The sequence below is a fragment of the Vipera ursinii genome (genome assembly GCF_947247035.1).
Source record: "Vipera ursinii genome assembly, chromosome: 3".
NCBI classification, from domain to species: Eukaryota; Metazoa; Chordata; class Lepidosauria; order Squamata; family Viperidae; genus Vipera; species Vipera ursinii.
In genome coordinates, this window is record NC_139516.1 from 1,279,301 (window position 1) to 1,300,418 (window position 21,118).

A 21,118-nucleotide genomic window follows, 5' to 3' on the forward strand; every position below is an offset into this window, starting at 1 on the left:
GGGCGAGGGGTCTCGCTTTGGCTCTGGGCGGGGGGGGGGGCGCGGGAGAAGGACCCCCCCTCCTGGTGGCGCAAGGGGTGGGTGGGCGATGCCAGAGGGAGAAACAGCAGGGGAAGAAGCTGGGGGGTCCTACGGGCCGCCTCCTCCAGGGAGAAAAGGGGGGGGCAGAAGGAGGGCAGAGAGGGCGGGGGCTTCCAGGAAGGACCAGTGTGTGTGTGTGGGGGGGTCTCTCTTGAAAACTGCAGCTTTTTCTCTCCTCCTGCCCGAACCCCCCCCCCCACCTCTGCCGGCTGGAAACAGAGGAGAATTTGGGGCGCAGAAGCTCCAGACTCCCCCCTTCCCTTCCCTGTTCCCCGCCCCCTCCCTCGCCCCCCCCCACCTTGGCCGCACCAAGCGAGCGGCTGCGGCACCTTGAATTAAAGCCTCCCCAAGAAAAGTCATTATCGCGGGTGGGGGAGGGGAACACACACACACACAAGCCCCCCCCCCAGAAACTCACGCTTATTTTCGTGGCGTCCTTCCCGGTTTCTTCCTGCGGAGAAGCTTTTAGCTGTGGGAAGGGAGGAAGAGGGGAGAGGAGGAGGAGGAGGAGAAGAGAGAAGCTTATTAGTTCATTTTGGAGAAAGAAGGCGGCCGGAGGGGGGGGACACGGGGGGGGCGATCAAACCCCCTTCGCACCTTGGCCTTTAAGGCTGGGGGGGGCGGGGGATGCGGAGGGAGAGCGGAGATTCAGGGGAGGGGGAGGGAGGGGCGCTGAAATCCTGCAAGCTGCAGTGGGGTTGGAAAGAGTGGGGGAGGGGAGGGGAGGGGGGGTGAGTGGGATAAAGCCCAGAGCTTCCAGCCATATTTTTTTTTCAATCCCAAAGGTGCTTTTTTCAAGAGGCAACTGGGACTTTCTGGGTTTTTTTCTTTGAGGAGGTTTCGCTTCTCATCCCAGAAGCTTCTCCAGGTTCTGACTGGAGGGGTGGGCGGAATCCAGTCAGAACCTGAAGAAGCTTCTGGGATGAGAAGCGAAATGTCTTCAAAGGGAAGAAAAAGCACCATTGGACAAACATGACCTGGAGGACAGAGAATTCTCCATAGATATTTTTTTGCAATATTTCCATGGCTCAACTTGCTTTGGGGGGAGGGGAGGGGAGGGAGCTGCCAGAGCAGTGATGGGGGGGGGAGGTGCCAGGACACCCCCTCAGTAAGCAAACTGGGTGAGGGTGAAAACTGGCTGGGTGACTGGGCAATTTGGACTTTGCCCGGCTTATTTTTTCTGGATGGGGAGCGAAGAGGTGCATTGAGTGCTGGGTCCAACTCAAGGTGTCGGTTGTGACCGATAAAGCCCCACCTGGCATGGGGCCAGGCTACCTACCAATCGTCCTTCTCCCATTACATCCCCCCACCACCCTGCAGTTAGGCAACAAAGGTATGTTGCAGACTCCATTAGGTAATAGACTTGGAAGGGACCTTGGAGGTCTTCTAGTCCAGCCCCCTGCTCAAGCAGGAGAACCTGTACCATCTCAGACAGGTAATTGTCCAGTCTCTTCTTAAAAATCTCCAGTGATAAGAGTGTCCACGATTTCTGGTAGCAAGCTGTTCCACTGGTTAATTGTCCTGGCTATCAAGAAGTTTCTTTTCAATTCCAGGTTGCTTCTCTCCTTGGTCAGTTTCCATCCATTGTTTCTTCTCTTGCCCTCTGGTGCTTTAATAATAACTTGACCCCCTCTTCCTTGTGGCAGCCCCTGAGAAACTGGAGCACTGCTGTCATGTCTCCCCTATTTCTTCTTTTCTTTAGACTAGCCAGACCCAAGTCCCGCAGCCGTTCTTCATGTGTTTTAGTCTCCAGGCCTTGGATCCTCTTAGTGGCTCTTCTCTGAATTTTTTCCAAACTCTCAACATCTTTTTTGTGACATGGTGACCATATTACAGTGACCCCCTCTTTTTGTGGCAGACCCTTGTGACAAAGCCAGAAAGGTTGGGCACCCCTGTTGCACAACCAGTTTTAATGTCGTAAGCCTCCCAGAGTCGCCTCACAGCGAGATGGGTGGCAAACCAATGTAATAAACCAATGGAAACAATAGGAACAGTGCCGGCTTCTCTCTCCTCTTTGCCAAGACTGCTCTGTTCATTCCCATCGCTCCTCCTTCCTCTGCCTCCATCATGGAAGAAAGCAAAGGATGGACAGGAAGAACAGAACAGAATAGAATGGAATGGAAAATAAGGACTAGACTAGACTAGACTAGAATACAATAGAGTTAAAGAATAGAGAGAATTAAAGAATGGAATAGAATAGAATAGAATAGAATAGAATAGAATAGAATAGAATAGAATAGAATAGAATAGAATAGAATAGAATAGAATAGAATAGAAAACATGGAATAGAATAGAAAACATGGAATAGAATAGAATAGAATAGAATAGAATAGAATAGAATAGAATAGAATAGAATAGAAATATGGAATAGAATGGAACGAAATAGAATAGAGCTGGAAGGGACCTTAGAGGTCTTCTAGTCCAGCCCCCTGCTCAAGCAGGAGAACCTATACCATCTCAGAAAAGTGACTGTCTAGCCCAGGGGTCAGCAACCTGAATCAGTGAAAGAGCCACTCGGAACCGGTTCCCTCAAAAAAGGAAAAACTGGGAGCTGCAAAAAATGTGTGCGCATGTGCGTACATGCACGCATGCGCAGAAGAGGGTTTGACTGAAGAGTGGAGCCAAGGCGAGATATGCATCTACCCTGCATATTTGAATTGATTGGTTGAACTTTTTTAGTCCCACTTTTTTTTTTTTTTGGACTGCACATGTCGGAGGACTGGGAGCTGCAGGAGACGGCTGAAAGAACCGCGGGTTGCAGACCTGTGGTCTAGACTCTTCTTAAAAATCACCAGTGATGGAGCACCCACAACCTCTGGTAGCAAGGAGTTCCACTGGTTGATTGTCCTCACTGTCAGGAAGTTCCTCCTTAATTCCAGGTTGCTTCTCTCTTTGGCCAGTTTCCAACCCTTGTTTCTCGTTCTGCCTTTCAGATGCTTTGGGGAACTTTGTCGGTGATGTTGGTTCTCAACAAGCCAGGAAACATCATCAGCGAACCTTCAGCTGAAGAACTGTTGTTTCAGTTCTCTTCGGCTTTTATAGGTCTTGTGTGGTCAGTTGGTCACGTGACCGGCTGGCCGCAGGCCCTGTGAGGGTCATCTGGTGGTGAGGTCCCTCTGGCCGGAGGTCATGTGAGTCGGCTGGGGGTCAGGGACTCCGCTGATGGATCTGGCTTCTGACACACTTGTAGGCTGGTTGCAGATCGATATGTTTGTTGATTGACTTTCAGGCTTTGACAAACCAATAATTTTTGTTTGGTCCCAGTCAAACTGGTGTTCTTTAGTGTCGATGTGTGTCAGGATCAAGGATTTAAGGAAGAACCGCCCTGTAGACATGTCTAATGATTGGGCTTTATAAGCCACCAACGTGGGAGGATCTGAATTTTTTCCTAAATTTTGGGCGGGGTTCGATCTGTCATTTCCGATATTGGTAATCCTCAATTTACAATTGAAAATCCTGACCCCGCCCTCCCCAAGGAGTGACTATTCTTCAAAGGGGCTCCTGGAGTGTGGGGCCAGCCCTTCTCCTGGCCCTCACCCACTTGGGGAGCGGGGTGGGGGGTGGGTTTGCAGCTGCAACAGTCAAATTAACGGAGGAAAACAACCTCAGCCTTCTCCGAGGGATGTTGCCATTTGCCAGGTCCCCCTTTCCTGTCTCGGTGGGATTCCTGACCTCCGAGCATCAGATGATGGGACAGCGAGGAAAAACGACGGAAAGGCTGGGAGGAGCTGCAGAAAACCTAATTATATCACCCGTGATTAGCTAAGTGGGGGGGGGAGGGTGGTGCTCAGCAGTGAGATGCGGAGAATGGAGAGCAGACCAAGGAGAGGGAGGAGGAGGAGGAGGAGGAAGAGGAAGAAAGAGAGAAGGGAAAGGAGGAGGAGGATTGTGAGGTCCTTGGTTCTCTCTGAGTTTGACTCTCTTTTTTTGCAGATGTTTCATGACCCCACTAGGGAACTTCATCAATGCTGAAATGGAGGGGGGGGGGCTCTGTGGAGTGGAATGGAGGAGGAAGAGGAGGAGGAGGGGGGGAAATGCCAGGGCCTCGGAGGAGGAAAGGAAGCCATCAAACAAGGCAGGAGGATGGCTGCTGAGTCCAGCAAAAAGAGGGGTGCAGCTCTTGGGGAGCGAGGAAGGAAAACCACCCAGGCCACGCCCAGAGTGGCCGGCATCCGTTTGGGGGGTCCTCAGTTGCTCTGCATGCAGCATCTGAGCGGCTTGGGAGGGGGGTCATTCCAAAGCAGAGTTTGCTTCAGCTCTTGGTTAAAGCAGTTTTTGCCCTCCTGGCCCGTGAAGATGGGTGGACTTCAGCTCCCAGAATTCCCCAGCCAGCTTGGCTGGCTGGGGGATTCTGGGAGCTGAAGTCCACCCATCTTCAACTTCTCAAGGCTGAGACACCTGATCTGAAGCAGCCGAACCCGCAGAGTTCTTTGTGCCACCTGAAAGGTTAAAGAAATGACACTGGTTGCATTTTTTGTGCTTCAGGGTGGGGCTATCCGGGATGTATGGAAGGCTGACCACTTTTGGGGGCCGGAAGCATGTGCTCCTGGGGGGGGGCATGAACTTTGAGGACCCTCTCCTGGTTCTGAGAAAAAATAAATAAATAAAAAAAAAACCAGGCTGATGAGATCCTTTCCCGGATGGGAGACTCATAAAAATGATCCATCTTTCATCTTGATGGAGCCAGACAGGCTTAGCCAGTAATGTACAGACCGGACTAAAAGTCTGAAAATTTATTTCTCAGGACCCACCTGGCTGAATCGGCTTTTTTCTGAGGCTCACCTGGAAAAGGTACTTCCCTGGACAGGGGCGATGGGCACCAGGATGCAGGACAAGAGGGAAACCCATCAAGGAGAGAAGCAACCGGGAATTAGGGAGGAATTCCCTGACGGTGGGAAAAATTAACTAGTGGAATGGCTTGCCTTCAGAGGTTGTGGACGCTCCATCACTGGAGGCTTTTGAGAAGAGACTGGACAGCCATTTAACTGGGATGACATAAGTTCTCCTGCCTTGAGCAGGGGCTGGACTAGAAGACCTCCAAGATCCCTTCCAACTCTGTTATTCTATTCTACTCTACTCTACTCTACTCTACTCTACTCTACTCTACTCTACTCTATTCCATATTCCATATCCCATATCCCATATCCTATATTCCATATTCCATATTCCATATTCCATGTTCTATTCTTCATTCTATATCCTATCCTGTCCTGTCCTGTCCTGTCCTGTCCTGTCCTATCCTATCCTATCCTATCCTATCCTATCCTATCCTATCCGATCCTATCCTATCCTATCCTATCCTATCCTATCCTATCCTATCCTATCCTATCCTATCCTATCCTATCCTATCCTATCCTGTTCCACTCAAGGAGAGAAGCAACCTGGAACTAAGGAGAAACTTCCTAACAGTGAGGACAATTAATCAGTGGGAGAGAAGTTGCCTCCAGACATTGTGGGTGCTCCATGACTGGAGGTTTTAAAGAAGAGACTGGACAGCCACTTGTCTGGAATGGTATAGGGTCTCCTGCCTGAGCAGGGGGCTGGACTAGAAGACCTCCAAGGTCCCTTCCAGCTCTGTTATTCTGTTATTCTGGTTAGGCATCCTAAGAGGAGAGCTGTCTTAGTCAATGGGGTCCAAAGATCAGAAGGAGTCAAGAAATTCTTCCAGGCCAGTGTTTTGCCATCTCAGCAGCTTGAGGTCGGGTGGGCTTCAACTCCCAGAATAGGGAGCTGAAGTCTGCCCATCTTCCAGAGGCCAAGTTTGAAAGACCCTTGTCTGAAAGACATCCCGCCCTCTTGGTCCAGTGCAAAAGGACCGTCCAGCACCTTCAGAAATGGTGGAGCGACAAACAGGGGAATATCAATCGTAACGATCAATCAGATGGATTCATTTGATTTTGGACATCTGTTTGTAGGTTTACATTGTCTTCCTCCAGCGATGGGGCCTCTCCGTGGGGGATGCCCGTGCTGGCTTTAGACCAGCAGGGGCACTGCCTGTTAAATATGGGGGGGGGCAGACCCACCTGGCTGAGACCGGGACTAAAGACCTTAACCCTTTCAGACTTGCAAGAGGGACGCCAGCCTTGCAAGTGACCTGGCCGGAATCAGGACCAAAATGGGCTCTTTCTACTTTATCGTAAGGCTGCTTTAACAGAATCTTGCCAGTCTGAAAGTGTAACTCTTGCACTGTCTCCCATGAAGGAAGCCCTCAAGTTACGACGGCTCGTTTAGTGACCGTTCAAAGCTACAACAGCATTGAAAAAATAAAACAGCCCTTTTTCACGCTTACGGCTGCTGCGGCATCCCCGTGGTCACGTGATCGGAATTTAGACACTTGGCAACTGACTCGTATCTATGACGGTCGCAAGTGTCCCGGGGTGGGGGTGGGGTCATGTGATCAGGTTTCTCGACCTTCCGACAGGGCAAAGCCAGTGGGGGAAGGCAAATCCACTTAACAACCATATTGCTCATTTAGGAACTGCCGCGGTTCACTTAATGACTGTGACTTGTAAAATGGGGCAAAACTCACTTAATAAATATGTCTCGCTTAGCAACAGAAATATTGGGCTTAGTATGTGGTTGTAAGTTGAGGACCACCTGTACAGGCTGGGGTGGGGGTCCCTCCTAAGTCTCCTTTCACCCCGTTATTTATTTATAAAAATTATTATAATTATCTTACCCTAAGGTACTTCTGGGAGGCTTAGAGTTATATGTATATATGTATATATGTATATGTACAGTATATGTATATGTAATAATAATAATAATAATAATATATAAAGTTGGAAGGGACCTTGGAGGTCATCTAGTCCAACCCCCTGCTCAGGCAGGAAACCCTTTACCATTTCAGACAAATGGCTGTCCAGTCTCTTCTTAAAAACTTCCAGTGATGGAGCATTCACCACTTCTGGAGGCAGGCTGTTCCACTGGTTAATTGTTCTGACTGTCAGGAAGTTTCTCCTTAGTTCTAGGTTGCTTCTCTCCTTGATTAGTTTCCATCCGTGGCTTCTTGTCCTGCCTTCAGGGGCTTTGGAGAATAGCTTGACTCCCTCTTCTTTGGGGCCACCCCTGAGTTATTGGAACAGTGCTATCATGTCACCCCTCACCCTTCTCTTTATTAAACTACACGTACCCAATTCCAGCAACCGTTCCCTATATGTTTTAGCCTCCAATCCCCCAATCATCTTGGTTGCTCTTCTCTGTACCCTTTCTAGAGTCTCGACATCTTTTTTACATCGTGGTGACCAAAACTGGATGCCGTATTCCAGGTGTGGCCTTACCAAGGCATTGTAAAGTGGTATTAGTACTTCACTTGATCTTGATTCTATCCCTGCATGTGTATTCTATATACACATACATACATACATACACATGTATGTCCCAAAGGTGCTTTTTTCAAGAGGCAACGGGGCTTTCTAAGTTTTCCTTTGAAGATGTTTCGCTTCTCACGCAAGAAGCTTCTTCTGCCAGTCTGAACTGAAGAAGCTTCTTGCGTGAGAAGCGAAACGTCTTCAAAGGAAAAACAAAAAAGTCCGTTTGCCTCCTGAAAAAGAAGCCCCTTTGGGACAAGGGAAAATGGGGTGGCTTTGGTCATGGGTGAGACAGGGGGCTTGACCTGAGACAGCCCCTCCTTGTCTCCAGAAGGGATGGAGAGGGACCTCTTAGCCAGAGGGTCTCCATGGAAGCAGGGGAGGGTCCAGCTCCGTAGGAAGAGGGAGGCAGCCAGGGGGGGGGGCAGCAGTACCTGGTTGGTGTCCCAATTCTCCTTCTCCGTCCAGTCCTTATGGGTGCGCACGTACCACCACTGGATCTCCAACGAGTAGGAAGGAGAGCTGCTGCCGCGGAAGGAGCAGGCCATCTCCACGTCCTCACCAGCCCTGGCGGTCATGTCATGAGGAGTCTCGGTGAAAAAGGCTGCAAAGGGAAAGCAGAGATGGCTTAGGGGGCAATCGGAGGTGGGAGACTCGACCAATCAATCAGAATAGAGCCGGAAGGGACTTTGGAGGTCTTCTAGTCCAGCCCCCTGCTCAAACAGGAGACCTTATACCTTTTCAGACAAGTGACCGTCTAGTCCAGGGGTCGGCAACCTCGGCTCTTTTATGACTCGTGGACTTCAACTCCCAGAATTCCTGAGCCAGCTGGCTCAGGAATTCTGGGAGTTGAAGTCCACGAGTCATAAAAGAGCCGAGGTTGCCGACCCCTAGTCTAGTCTCTTCTTAAAAGCCTCCAGTGATGAAGCATCCACAGCTTCTGGAGGGAAGCTGTTTCCACTGATGGTTTGTCCTCACTGTCAGGAAGTTCCTCCTTAGTTCCAGGTTGCTTCTCTCCTTAGTTAGTTCCCATCCGTTGCTGCTTCTCCTGCCTCCGGGTGCTTTGGAGAATAGCTTGACTCCCTCTTCTTTGGGGCAGCCCCTCAAATACTGGAATACTGCTCTCATGCCCCCCCCTCCCAGTCCTTCTGTTCTCTAGACTGGCCAAACCTAAATCCTGCAACCGTTCCTCATATGTTTTTGTCTCCAGGCCTTTAATCATCTTAGTTGCTCTTCTTTGCGCTTTTTCCAAAAGCCTCAACCTCTTTTTTGTAACTCGGTGACCGTAAGTGGATGCAGGATTCCAGGTATGGCCTTACTAAGGCTTTATGAAGCGACAGATTAACCCACCAGCTAAGATTGAAGGATGGGTCAAGCCCCAGCCCCCCCCCTCCTTGTCCCCCTGCAATCATAAGCTGGTAGTAAGGCCTGGGGGGGGGGTTCCCGTTGGGGTCTTTCCCACTCTCCCCTTTTCCATTCCTCAAACTATAAAACTAACCAAGAGCTGCCAATCACTTCCCAGTCCTTCAGCTAATTAGCCATCTTCTTTCGAATGATTAATCAATTAGCCAATTAAAATAAATACTACAGTAGCTCAGTGAAGGTGTTATCTGGAGAATATGCAATTAAGACGGCAATTGCTCTTGACTAAACAACACAGACAAGCCAGCATTGTCGGGGTAATCATTTGGCCCGGCTGGGATTGTCAAGAAATTGGTCCCGTGATCCCATCAGCGTGCCTGGCTCGGCCGGCCGGCAAACGGCCTCAGCTTTGGCCCAAACAGGCTGAAGACCAGACTAGGAAGAAACGGAATAAAAATGGCTTTGCCACCACAACGCCTGAAGACAACTCATGTTCGCACAAAGAGTGTAAGAGAAGAGCAGGCAGAGACAGGAGGTGGTGGAGTTAAACGAGTCATTAGCCCGGAATCCTTACATTCCCACAAAGGGTCTAATTCCAACTCATCTGGAATTTTGCTGGCTCTTATTTAGCGCCAATCGTTGCTGACCGTTAGTCAACTAGATTCTTGTTTATAGGCGCGAGCAATAAATCAGCTTAACTAGGAAGTCAATGCGTGGCCCAGTTTTCCTGTCTGACCCTGAGTTACTGGTGCTGCATTCTCACAACCAGCTCAGCTTTGTTAATGCTCGTTTGTCGCGACGCTGGAGTGGTGCAAACTCTGGTTAGTTTTGGAGAGGGTCATTGGCTTGGCTCCAGGAAGCCGTGCAACTGATGAACACAGGTTAAAAATGGGTTGTCTGAATGCAACCGCATAATCGGGAGAGGGGGAGGCATTTAGGAATTACCCATGTGGGAAAAGGGCAGGGTACGGGTTGCATAATTGTGGTCGCCCTCTTGCCATTTTGTCAATTTTACACACACACACATAAACACACACGTCCTCCACTTACGACCAGTTGATGAGTTACAACGGCACTGAAAAGAGTGACTTATGACCATTTTTCACACGACTGTGGCGACATCCCCAGGGCCACGTGACCAAAATTCGGACACTGGACAACTGACTCCTATTTATGATGGTCACCATGACCGCGGTCACAAGATCCCCTTTTGCGACCTTCTGACATGCAAAATCCATGGGGGGGAGGGAAGCCAGATTCACTTAACGACCGGGTTACTAACTTAACAATGGCAGTGATTCACTTAACAACAATGGCATAAAAGGTCATAGAAACGGGGCAAAATTAGATGAACTCTCTCGCTTAGCAACGGATACGTTAGAATCGGCTGTGGTCGTATTGTACGTCGAGGGCTACCTGTCTCCAGGACGGATGGATTCTGGGTCCATGAATAGATAATTTTGGCTCCTTGGAATGTTAATATGGTTTGAATGTTTTCCTTTTAATTCAATTTCCAGGGTCGTTGCTGCTCCTTGCCAACAACCGTCTGAATCATAACAGCCTCTCCAGACCCGCAAAACGTGAGGCATTTGCAGCCCTGGCAGAGTTGTGGCATTCCTCCACAGGACGTTTTGGAGGCCCACAATAACACAATAACAGAGCTGGAAGGGACCATAGAGGTCTTCTAGTCCAACCCCCTGCTTGAGCAGGGCACTTATGCCAGGGCTGTCCAACCTCGGATCTTAGAACTGAGGAATTCTGGGAACTGAAGTCCACAAGTCTTAAAGTCCACAGGGTTGGGCATCCTTACACATTCCAGGCAAGTGGCTGTCCGAGCTGTCCTTAAAAGCCTCCAAGGATGGAGCCCCCCCCCCCCCGATTCGTTGTCCTCCCCGTTAGGGAATTTCTCCTCAGTTCTAGGTCGCTTCTCTCCTGGACAAATTTCCATCTGTTGTTTCTTTCCCTGCCCTCGGGTGCCTTGGAGACTGGAGCAGAACAGAAAACCAAAGTCGGAAGGGACCTTAGAGGTCTTCTAGTCCGACCCCCTGCTCAAGATTGAGACCCTACGGCATTTCAGACAAGTGGATGTCCAGTGTCTTCTTAAAAGGACCCACAACCTCTGGAGGTAAGCCATCCCACTGATTGATCGATCGATCGATCAATCAATCAATCAATCAATCAATCGAATACCAGAGTTGGAAGAGACCTTGGAGGTCTTCTAGTCCAACCCCCTGCCCAAAGGAGGAGACCCTATACCAGGGGTGGGCAACCTGGGCTCTTTTATGTCTCATGGACTTCAACTCCCAGAATTCCTCAGCCAGCATGGGGGAACTATGGCCCCCCTCATGACTCGTGGACTTCAACTCCCGGAATTCCTGAGCCAGCATGGGGGAACTATGGCCCCTTCATGACTTATGGACTTCAACTCCCAGAATTCCTGAGCCAGCATGGCTCAGCTTGGAAACTCCCTTTCCCCTCAGCATGGCCGGCTCAGGAATTCTGGGAGTTGAAGTCCACGAGTCCTAAAAGAGCCAAGGTTGCCTACCCCTGGCCTTGGGGCTGGGGCTGATTTCTGGGGGCTTGTTTCATCTTTTTTTTAAAAAGATCTTTAATGTGCTGACTCAGGAATTCTGGGAGTTGAAGTCCACGAGTCCTAAAAGAGTCAAGGGTCCCTACCCCTGCCCTATACCATTTCAGACCAATGGCCGTCCAATCTCTTCTTGAAAACCTCCAGTGATGGAGCACCACAATCTCTGGAGGGAAGCTGTTCCACCGATTAATTGTTCTCACTGTCAGGAAATTTCTCCTTAATTCTACGTTGGTTCTCTAGGTGGGAGCAGACTTAAGAACCACGAGGAAGCCAGGTGCATCTTTTCCACAACCCAGCCGAGTGCCACCAGCTTCATCCAAGCATCCCGTCTCCTTGGTGACCCACATCCGTCATCCTGGGGGTGGGGGGTGGGGGAGGCAGGGGTACCCCTGGCTGGACCCAGGAGTTGCAGTCTCTCCTGAGTCTTGATCAGTCCAAGGAGCGAATTAGCATCAAGCTTGACAGAAAAGCTAATACCCTTAATATGTCTTTGTCCCCTGGAGCCGGAGAAATCTCAGAGAGTTATCGCTTTCCTTTAATCCATCTTAACAGGGCGCAGTGGAAAATACGGCGCGAGGGGCTTAATGAGGCCGTCCCCCGTCTCCTGGCTGGTTTTACAAGATAATTTGTCTCTGTGTAGTCCTCATGGTTGGCTGGAAATCCACCTAACCCCCTGACTGATGGGGAGCTAGACACACGCAGCTCTGCCAGGGTCTGGGGCTGCAGGAGCAGAACAGAATAACAGGAGTTGGAAGGGACCTTGGAGGTCATCTAGTCCAACCCCCTGCTCAGGCAGGAAACCCTATACCACTTCAGGCAAATGGCTGTCCAGTCTCTTCTTAAAAACCTCCAGTGTTGGAGCATTCACCACCTCTGGAGGCAGGTTGTTCCACTGGTTAATTGTTCTCACTGTCAGGAAGTTTCTCCTTAGTTCCAGGTTGCTTCTCTCCTTGGTGAGTTTCCATCCGTTGCTTCTCCTCCTGCCTTCAGGGGCTTTGGAGAATAAGGTTGACCCCCCCCTTCTTCTCTGTGGCAGCCCCTCAAATACTGGAATCCTGCTATCATCCCATCCCTAGTCCTTCTTTTCTCTAGACTGGCCAAACCGAGTCCCTACATCTGTTCTTGATATGCTTTGGTCTCCAGGCCTTTAATTATTTTAGTTTCTCTTGGCACTTTTCCCAAAGCCTCAAAGTCTTTTTTGTAATGTGGTGACCAAAACTGGAAGTAGGATTCCAGGTGTGACCTTGCTAAGGCTTTATAGAGCAGTAGTAAGACTTCTCCTGGTTTTGATTCTATGCCCCTGTTTATACAACCTGAGATGGTATAGGGTCTCCTGCTTGAGTGGAGGGCTGGACTAGAAGACCTCCAAGTTCCCTTCCTTCTCTTCTCTTCTCTTCTCTTCTCTTCTCTTCTCTTCTCTTCTCTTCTCTTCTCTTCTCTTCTCTTCTCTTCTCTTCTCTTCCCTTCCCTTCCCTTCCCTTCCATTCCATTCCATTCCATTCCATTCCATTCCATTCCATATTTTCTATTCTATTCTATTCTATTCTATTCTATTCTATTCTATTCTATTCTATTCTATTCTATTCTATTCTATTCTATTCTATTCTATTCTATTCTATTCTATTCTATTCTATTCTATTCTATTCTATTCTATTCTATTCTATTCTATTCTGTTCCTGTTCTGTTCTGTTTCTATTCTATTCCAGCCATCAGGACTGTATTAGCTTTTTGGGCTTCTGTACTGTAAATATACATCTCTCCCCTCTTGCCTTTGCAGCTTAAGAAACTAGAGAAGGTTCCTCATTCCTGCTGTGGGGTCAGCTGCCTCTTCCCTGATCAGTGTGCCTGGCTGAGGAATTCTGGGAGCTGAAGTCCACAAGTCATCAAAGGGCCACATTTAAAGACCCCTGGCCTAGTCTGTCTCTTTTCCTTCTGTCTCCCATGAACCCCCTTCCCAATGAGGGGGCTGGCCCAGACTGGATCCCCCCCTGGAGATTTTCTCCCACAGGGGAAGCGTTCCTCCTTCCAGCAGGTGGGTGTGGAGCCAAGCACCCAGGACCCAACTTCTCCTCCTAACCTGGGGCTGAATGGCATCTGGGGTGCCCCTTGGGAGGGGTCGAGGAAGGCAAGATGGCGGGCACAGCCATGCAATCCTCTTTAAGTACCTTGCGTGTGTTTGGGGTTCTGTCTTGCATAGAAATACACTCACACAAGGTCAGGGGTTGGGTTGCAGGGTTGACGTTTTTGACCTGCCCTCCCTTGTGCACGCCCCCCCAACAGATTGCAGCCACCTGATAGGGTTGGGCTAGGGCAGGGGTAGGCAACCTGGGCTCTTTTATGACTGGTGGACTTCAACTCCCAGAATTCCTGAGCCAGTCATGCTGAGGGAAAAGGAGAGGTTTCCAAGCTGAGCCATGCTGGCTCAGGAATTCTGGGAGTTGAAGTCCATGAGTCATGAGGGGGCCATAGTTCCCCTATGCTGGCTAGGGATTCTGGGAGTTGAAGTCCATGAGTCATGAAGGGGCCAAGGTTGCCTACCCCTGGTCTAGGTTGCCCCCTTAGTAGGGGTACCTGTATCTGGTCTTTGAAAGGCAATTTAAACTGGAGGGCACCCCTTCCCACTTCCTCCCAGCTACAGACCTGGCCTGAAGAGGGATGAAAGCAGGAGAAGCACCCCAAAATTCCCATCCTGGACAGAGGGGTCATTGGCTAAATGCCCTACTGGCTGGGAATTCTGGGTAGCCTGGCCCTCACACAGCTGTGTGTTTTATTTGTCCAGAAACAAGCTCTGGATATGAAAAGGCACGGATATTTTCAAGAGACAGAAAGCCCCACCTGTCTGTCTCTAGGTTGGGGAGGGGTCTTCCCCAAGCCCCCCACCCCCACCCACCCACCCACCCAACTAATGAGGTTGTCTCTATCACAAAGCCTTCCCTTCTTCACGCACAGCTGCTCAGGAGAAGCTGCTTTAATTACCCAGTTCAAGGTGCCCGCCTGCCCCCAGCTGTGCAGCAGGGAGGGGGTCTAAAGGACTCCGAAGACAATTAAGACCCTAGAAAAGCTGGAGGGGGGAGGGAACCAACCCATTTCTTCCTGGCCAACTTTAATTGGGGAGCCACGGTCATAATTAACCTCTGAGCTTCTCCTTGCAAAGGGCCACCATGCTCAGGAACACAGATGCCTCCTTAAATATGTGGGGTGAGGATGAGGGGGTGTGTGTCAGGGGGAGTTAGAGAAGCCCCTTCTCCTGCAAAAGGTGGCCCATCTCCGGGAAGGGCTGGGGGGCCGGGATTTGATGAGGATGTATTCAGCGCATGCCAGGTTTTGGGGCAATAGGCTGGAAGCATGCAGGACCAGCTCAACATGGCTGAGACCCCTGCAAAGGCGGTGGGGGGTGGGGAAACAGACCTTGGCACCCCCTAAACTCAGGGGTGGGATTCAGCCGGTTTGCACCACTTCGGCAGATCCGGTAGCTGATTTTTTGTTGCCCAGGCCCAGAACGGACTTCCGGAAGCGGCACCCACACAGAGAACCGGTTGTTCACCTGTTTGAATCCCACCTACGTGCTTCTCGCCCCCCCCACCCCCCAGAAAAAAAGCCTAAAGCCTGTAGATGATAGGAAATCAGGCCCCACAAAAGCTGGTAATGGGGGAGTTGTTTTTCAACCCTGCCTGACAAACACTGGCCAAGAAAGCTTAAAAACAGGGAGGGATAGAGGCTTGTGTGTGTGTGTGTGTGTGTGTGTGTGTGTGTGTGTGTGTGTGTGTGTGTCTTTTGTGCCCACCCGCCCCGCTTTTTTCTGAAAGAAAAAACAACGCTTCTCTAGCATAGTGTTTCTCCGCCTTGGTGGCTTGAAGAGGGGTGGACTTCAGCTCCCAGAATTCTCCAGTCAACCATGCCCGTCTTTGTTCTCTTACCCCCCCTAGAGGGGAGAGATTGCAGAGGAAGGGATTACAAAAGACTAAGCAGGCCACAATGGGAATATGCATGAAAAGGAATGCATGAGTGCCAGGGAATTCTGGGTGTTTAAGTCCATCCATGTGGCTGGGGAATTCTGGGAGCTGAAATCCACCCATCTTCAAGATGCCAAGGTTGAGAAACCCTGCTCTTAACAAGATATGAAGGCGTGCCAAGTCACTACTTCTTGCAAAGATGCCCAACACACACACAAAACAACTGATCCTTGTGATCCCTTTTGCCGCAGACTCCCAACTGCAGCTTTCTCCTCCTCCTCCTCCTCCTCCTCCTCCTCCTCCTCCTCCTCCTCCTCCTCCTCCTCCGACAAAATCCCCTTTCCCTCAAAAGGGATGATGGGTGCTCCAAGCAGACAGGCAGGAACCACCCTTGAACGCAGAGGAGAAGCAAAACGCATGGGTTGAACTAGATGATCTTTGGGGGACCCTTCCCAGCTCTGCGATTCTATGACACTGCTGAGAACAGCTTTTCTAGTTTCAGCCCTTTACAGGTTTTCTTCTTCCCCCTTTTATCCAACTACCTAATTAAATCGTCGGCTTCTAATATCCCCACCTAGAGTTTCTGCCTGCGTTGGATTTCCTGCAAACGTGCCAAAAAGCGGAATTACCCTGGACATTCCATTCGACGCTTAACAAAACACGATATTAATTAGCAGCATTTGCTGTTTTAAGAAAAACAGGAATGTACAATAGGAAATTGGTGCTGAACATCACTGCAGCCGCCTTGGAGTAAAATAACATATATTTTTTTTGCATCCTCTCACGGTGTAGTAGAACAACTGCATCTCAACAGGTTTTGCTTTTAAAATTCTATTTATTTTTTTTTACTTTACCGCCTCCAGATCTGTTGTCTACTTCTTGATCTTATACGTGGCGTGAATTTCCTAGCGGCAGGAATGCCTGGGGGTGGGTGTGTGTGTGTCAAAAAAGTCAAAGCGGTGGCTGCAACGAGAGGATTGAAATCCAGTTTTTGTCTATATGCTTTGCAAGGGATAAAAGGTTAGAGCTTGACTTGCTGGCTGTAGCCATCATCATTTTTAACCCCTTCCCTATTGGGGTATACATAATTTCAAAACCAAGAAACCCCTTCCCCAACTTGGATTAGAAAAAAACAAAGACGATATAAGCCCAAGCAAATTGCAAGTTAGAGGGTGCCACATTTCAAATATGAATTTGATTCTTTTCTGTTAGGACAAACTGCTTCCCATCAATTAGAATTCAATTCATGATCAATAGGTACAAATTCAATTTAACGCCGGATTTCCCGTTGGTCCGTGCAGTGTCATTTTTCTCTGACATTATAAAATAGGTATTGGCTACTCTGCCTCGGATCGATATTTGCAGCTGACTTTAAAAGTTTGGAAAACACAGAAACAATTTTTGCCCATTCTTTTCCTATTCTTCAACCTTCCTCCTTTTAAACGTATCGTTTCATACCAGGAATGGGGAAGAAAGAGGATTTTGTAGAATCAGAGGCGTTACTCATGAATGGAAACCTGTTCCTGCTGAATGCATTTTGCCAAAGGATCAGCCGCAAATTCAGCTCGGCTTCAAATAAATTCAGTCATATTTTCCCCACGATGATTCGGGCTCAATCAGTTCAAACCATGAGGAACATCTGATAAATGGTGAGCAGTTTCCTGCATTCAGAATCAAGGAAATATCCTTATGAAAACATTTACATTAAGCCCAACGTCTTGTTTTGAGTTTTTTTGGTTTTTTTTAAACGGGATGACGATTCAAGATCTGAACAAACTACGGCAAGTCCTCATTTTAAACAGTTTAGTGACTGTTCAAAGTTACAACGGTGCTGAAAAAAGTGACTTATGAATAGAATAGAATAGAATAGAATAGAATAGAATAGAATAGAATAGAATAGAATAGAATAGAATAGAATAGAATAGAATAGAATAGAATGTAGGAACAAAGAATAGAATAGAATAGAATAGAATAGAATAGAATAGAATAGAATAGAATAGAATAGAATAGAATAGAATAGAATAGAATAGAATAGAATAGAATAGAATAGAATAGAATAGAATAGAATAGAATAGAATAGAATATGGAATAGAATAGAATAGAATAGAATAGAATAGAATAGAATAGAATAGAATAGAATAGAATAGAATAGAATGTAGGAACAAAGAATAGAATAGAATAGAATAGAATAGAATAGAATAGAATAGAATAGAATAGAATAATAGAATAGAATAGAATAGAATAGAATAGAATAGAATAGAATAGAATAGAAAAGAAAAGATGGAATGGAATAGAATATTAGAACAGAATAGAATATTAGAACAGAACAGAACAGAATAGAATTGGAAGGGACCTTGGAGGTCTTCTAGTCCAGCCCCCTGCTCAAGCAGGAGAACCTGCACCATCTCAGACAAGTGACTGTCCAGTCTCTTCTTAAAAACCTCCAGTGATGGAGCGCCCACAATTTCTGGAGGCAAGCTGTTCCACTGGTTAATTGTCTTCACTGTTGGGAAGTTTCTCCTTAATTCCAGGTTTTCTTCTCACCTTGATTAGTGTCCATCCATTGTTTTGTGACCTTCTGGCTAGCAAAGTCATAACGAGGAAGCCAGATTCATTTAACGACAGTGTTAGTGACTTAACAACGGACGTGATTCACTTAACAACTGTGGTGAGAAAGGTCGTAAAATGGGGCAAAGGTCACTTAACAAGCGTCTCATTTCACAACAGAAAATTTGGGTTCAAATATGGTCGTAAGTAAAAGGCTGCCTGTACATCAATCTCAATGGCTCTTTTCGGCATATAATTTTTAAAAAATTTAATTCAGCCAGTCTTCATGAACTGACCACAAAAATTATTCTATTTCTGGCATTAAACTCTGCTAAAATTATGCGGTATAAATTACCACCTTCTCTAGTTGGGTTTTGTCGGTATTATGGGCAAATTGATACCCATTACCATCCTTCCAATTAAGCATTCAGTTTGCTAAAGAGAGTCAACAATCCTTCATAATGAATCCTCCAATTGGTTTATTGTCCGTATTTTCTAGGGCTTATAAAATGATGTTCCACAAGAAATAGATTAGATTTGTGATTAGAAAATGCCAAAAGAATAAAATGCCATGTTCGTTATTAGCTTTTTTTTGTATTTAAACATCTCTCTGCCTGACAAAATTAACATAACAGGAAACAGATATGAAAAATCCTGCAAAGACATGACTCTTTCTCTTCCCCCCTCTCTCTTTTATTTCTCTCTCTTTCATTTTCTCTCTTTTTCTTTTATTTCTTTCTCTCTTTCCGTCTTTTTTCTGTCTCTTTCTTTCTCTATTTCTCTTTCCTCTCTATTCTTCCCCCCTTTTTTATTTCTCTCTCTCTTTTTCCCTCTTTCTCTTTATGTCTTTTCTCTGTCTCTTTCTTTTTTCTCTTTCTCTCTCTTTTCTCTCTGTTCTTTCTCTCTCTCACACTCTCTCGCTCTCTCAGTGTGGCTGTCTGTGTGTTGTCAAAACAATGTGGCAGCCTTGAATTTCGTTTTAGAATACTGAGCTTTCCAATTAACTGAAAGTCGTATATGAATTCACATAAAGTCCTCTGTGGTCTATTGTCTCTTCTGTTTTATTTATTTTTTTTTAAAATAAATAACCTTGGGAACTAAACTATCTTTAAGCACGGTATTTTAATTTTGTTGTATTTTCTTGGTTTTTGTGGGGGAAAAAACAAAGAGAAATGAATGAAGAATGTTGGAAACCAACATTCACGAGAGTTTTTCAGATGCTCTACAAAAGTCTTTCTCAACCTGGCAACTTGGACATTGGTGGACTTCAATTCCCAGAATTCCCCAGCCAGCTTTGCCATCTTCCAGAAACACGGCTCTAGCCAATAAAATAGCAATAATAGAAAATACTCATCAACCACTTCCAAAGGAGTCGATGACCAATAAATAAATAAATCAGTAGTTTCGATGCACAGAAGAAACAAACCGTATCATTGTTCTACAAATAACTCCAGTAATTCCAAAAATGCCTTTGATGAAGGCTTTTAATTAAGACCCCAGCCTTCCATTTCAGAGCATGTGGCCTCCATCTCCTTCCAGTCTTTCCTCCCCAAAGCAACGTCTTCTCTGAGGACTTCCCAAAGCTGTTGTCCTCCAGGTCCTGCCTTTCTCAGAGTGCCTGGCCACCAAGGCCACTGTCCATCTCGGCTGAGGAGATATGGACTCTGTAGTCCCGTGATAGCCCTCAAACGGGATGCCTCGTGGATCTGTTGAGACCTTGGCATCCTCCAGAAGCAGATCGTCCTTCCTCCAGCCAGGCTGCCATAGGTGGTCATCTAGAGATGGCCTTGGAGAAACTCTACTGAGGTGGGATCAACAATATGAGTCTCCCCACTCATGTCAGCCAGATCAGGAAACCAAGGATGACTCCAAAGCCCCTGAAGGCAGGACAAGAAGCAACGGATGGAAACTCATCAAGGAGAGAAGCAACTTGGAGAAAGTCTAGGCTGCTTTTCAGCCTCCCTCGCCAGCCTTTGAGCAAAGCTGAAAACATTCTAAAAAAAACCCCTGGCCCTTGGCATTTTCCTGGAAGGTATACTTCAACTTCCCGAGCATTCATCTCCTTCACCATCCTCTGTTATTCCTGTCCCTGCACGGCTATGACTTGTGAAGAGTCCGGAGTGAAAATAGAATAAAATTGCGTCCGTAGAAATTCGGGGCAAGTAAGAGCTACGTTGCCTCCTCCTTCAATGCAAAGGGCTGGGCTGGAGAAGGGAAGCTGGTTTATTCTTTGCTGATTTGCCCCGGAACAGGTAAAATTGGCACGCAAAATTATCCTGCCTTGGCACTGCGGCCACAGCCACGGGAACAGGAACCACGCATGCAGGAGGGCACTCAAAGGGAGCAGCCCCCTGTCCTGAGCCCCCAGACCCTGGGATAAGCTAGCCTGAGGTCACCACGTGACTGCAAAAAGGGCTCCCCCCCCCCCGCCTCTTCTTGAAACATTAGCCAACAGTTCCCAGGAATAAGTGGCCAGACTGGGGAGATTCCTATATCAGAAGCAGAACACAATAAAATAGTTAGCTGGAATTCTGCACATGGTCGTTCGCTCCTGAGATCTTCCCCCACTACTAGGATGCACAATTTGCATTCTGGCCTCCCAAAACACCTCCCCAAAACCCTCCCTTCCAGAAAACACCAAGGACCCACAGTCCTCCTCCTCCTCTTCCTCTCTGCAAATCCCCCTCCCTTCTAGTACTGATGATGTTACCTAGTTGGGTCATGAAACATCTACAAAAAAATAACAAAGCTCAGAGAGCACCCAGGACCCCCCAGTCCTCCTCCTCGTCCTCCTCGTCCTCCTCTCCACAACCCCCCTTCCCTTCTAGCACTGATGATGTTCCCTAGTTGGGTCAAGAAACATCTGCAAGAAAATGATCAAGCTCAGAAAGCACCAAGGAACCGACTTAAGATGGATTTTGCCTCTGGGCTTGCCTCTCTCTCTCTCTCTCTCTCTCTCCCCCTCCCTCCCTCCTTTTGATCCCCCTTTCAGACAGGGGGATCATTCCGATGGCATAGGAAGAGAGGCCAGCCAGCCAGTGGTGTAAACATGTAAACCAGCGCACGTAACTACCCAGACGGGTCTTTCTCTCTGCAGGCAGGGCTGCCCGCCAGCTCTTCAGCTGAGCCAAAGCCCTCCAACCCCCCCCCAGAGAAAGATTTCAGCCCAGCCGTTTCTCCGCTGCATCCCTTCCTCTCGTTCAGCTTTGGCCTCGGCCTGAAAAATGTTGCATTTCCCGAGAAAAAGCAAGCTGCAGCCTCTTTAAATATTAATT

General features: G+C 47.9%; 1 protein-coding gene across 1 annotated transcript in view; it reads right to left on the minus strand.

Moving 5' to 3' along the window:
* Window positions 1-21,118, minus strand: part of VSTM2L (V-set and transmembrane domain containing 2 like) — a gene marked incomplete at both ends in the record, with an annotated part of 56,715 nt that overhangs the window by 10,678 nt on the left and 24,919 nt on the right. The window contains 2 exons of the mRNA XM_083358218.1: window positions 500-550; window positions 7,826-7,995. Of these exons, the coding sequence (XP_083214344.1) occupies window positions 500-550; window positions 7,826-7,995 (221 nt within the window). The remainder of the gene's footprint in view (window positions 1-499; window positions 551-7,825; window positions 7,996-21,118) is intronic.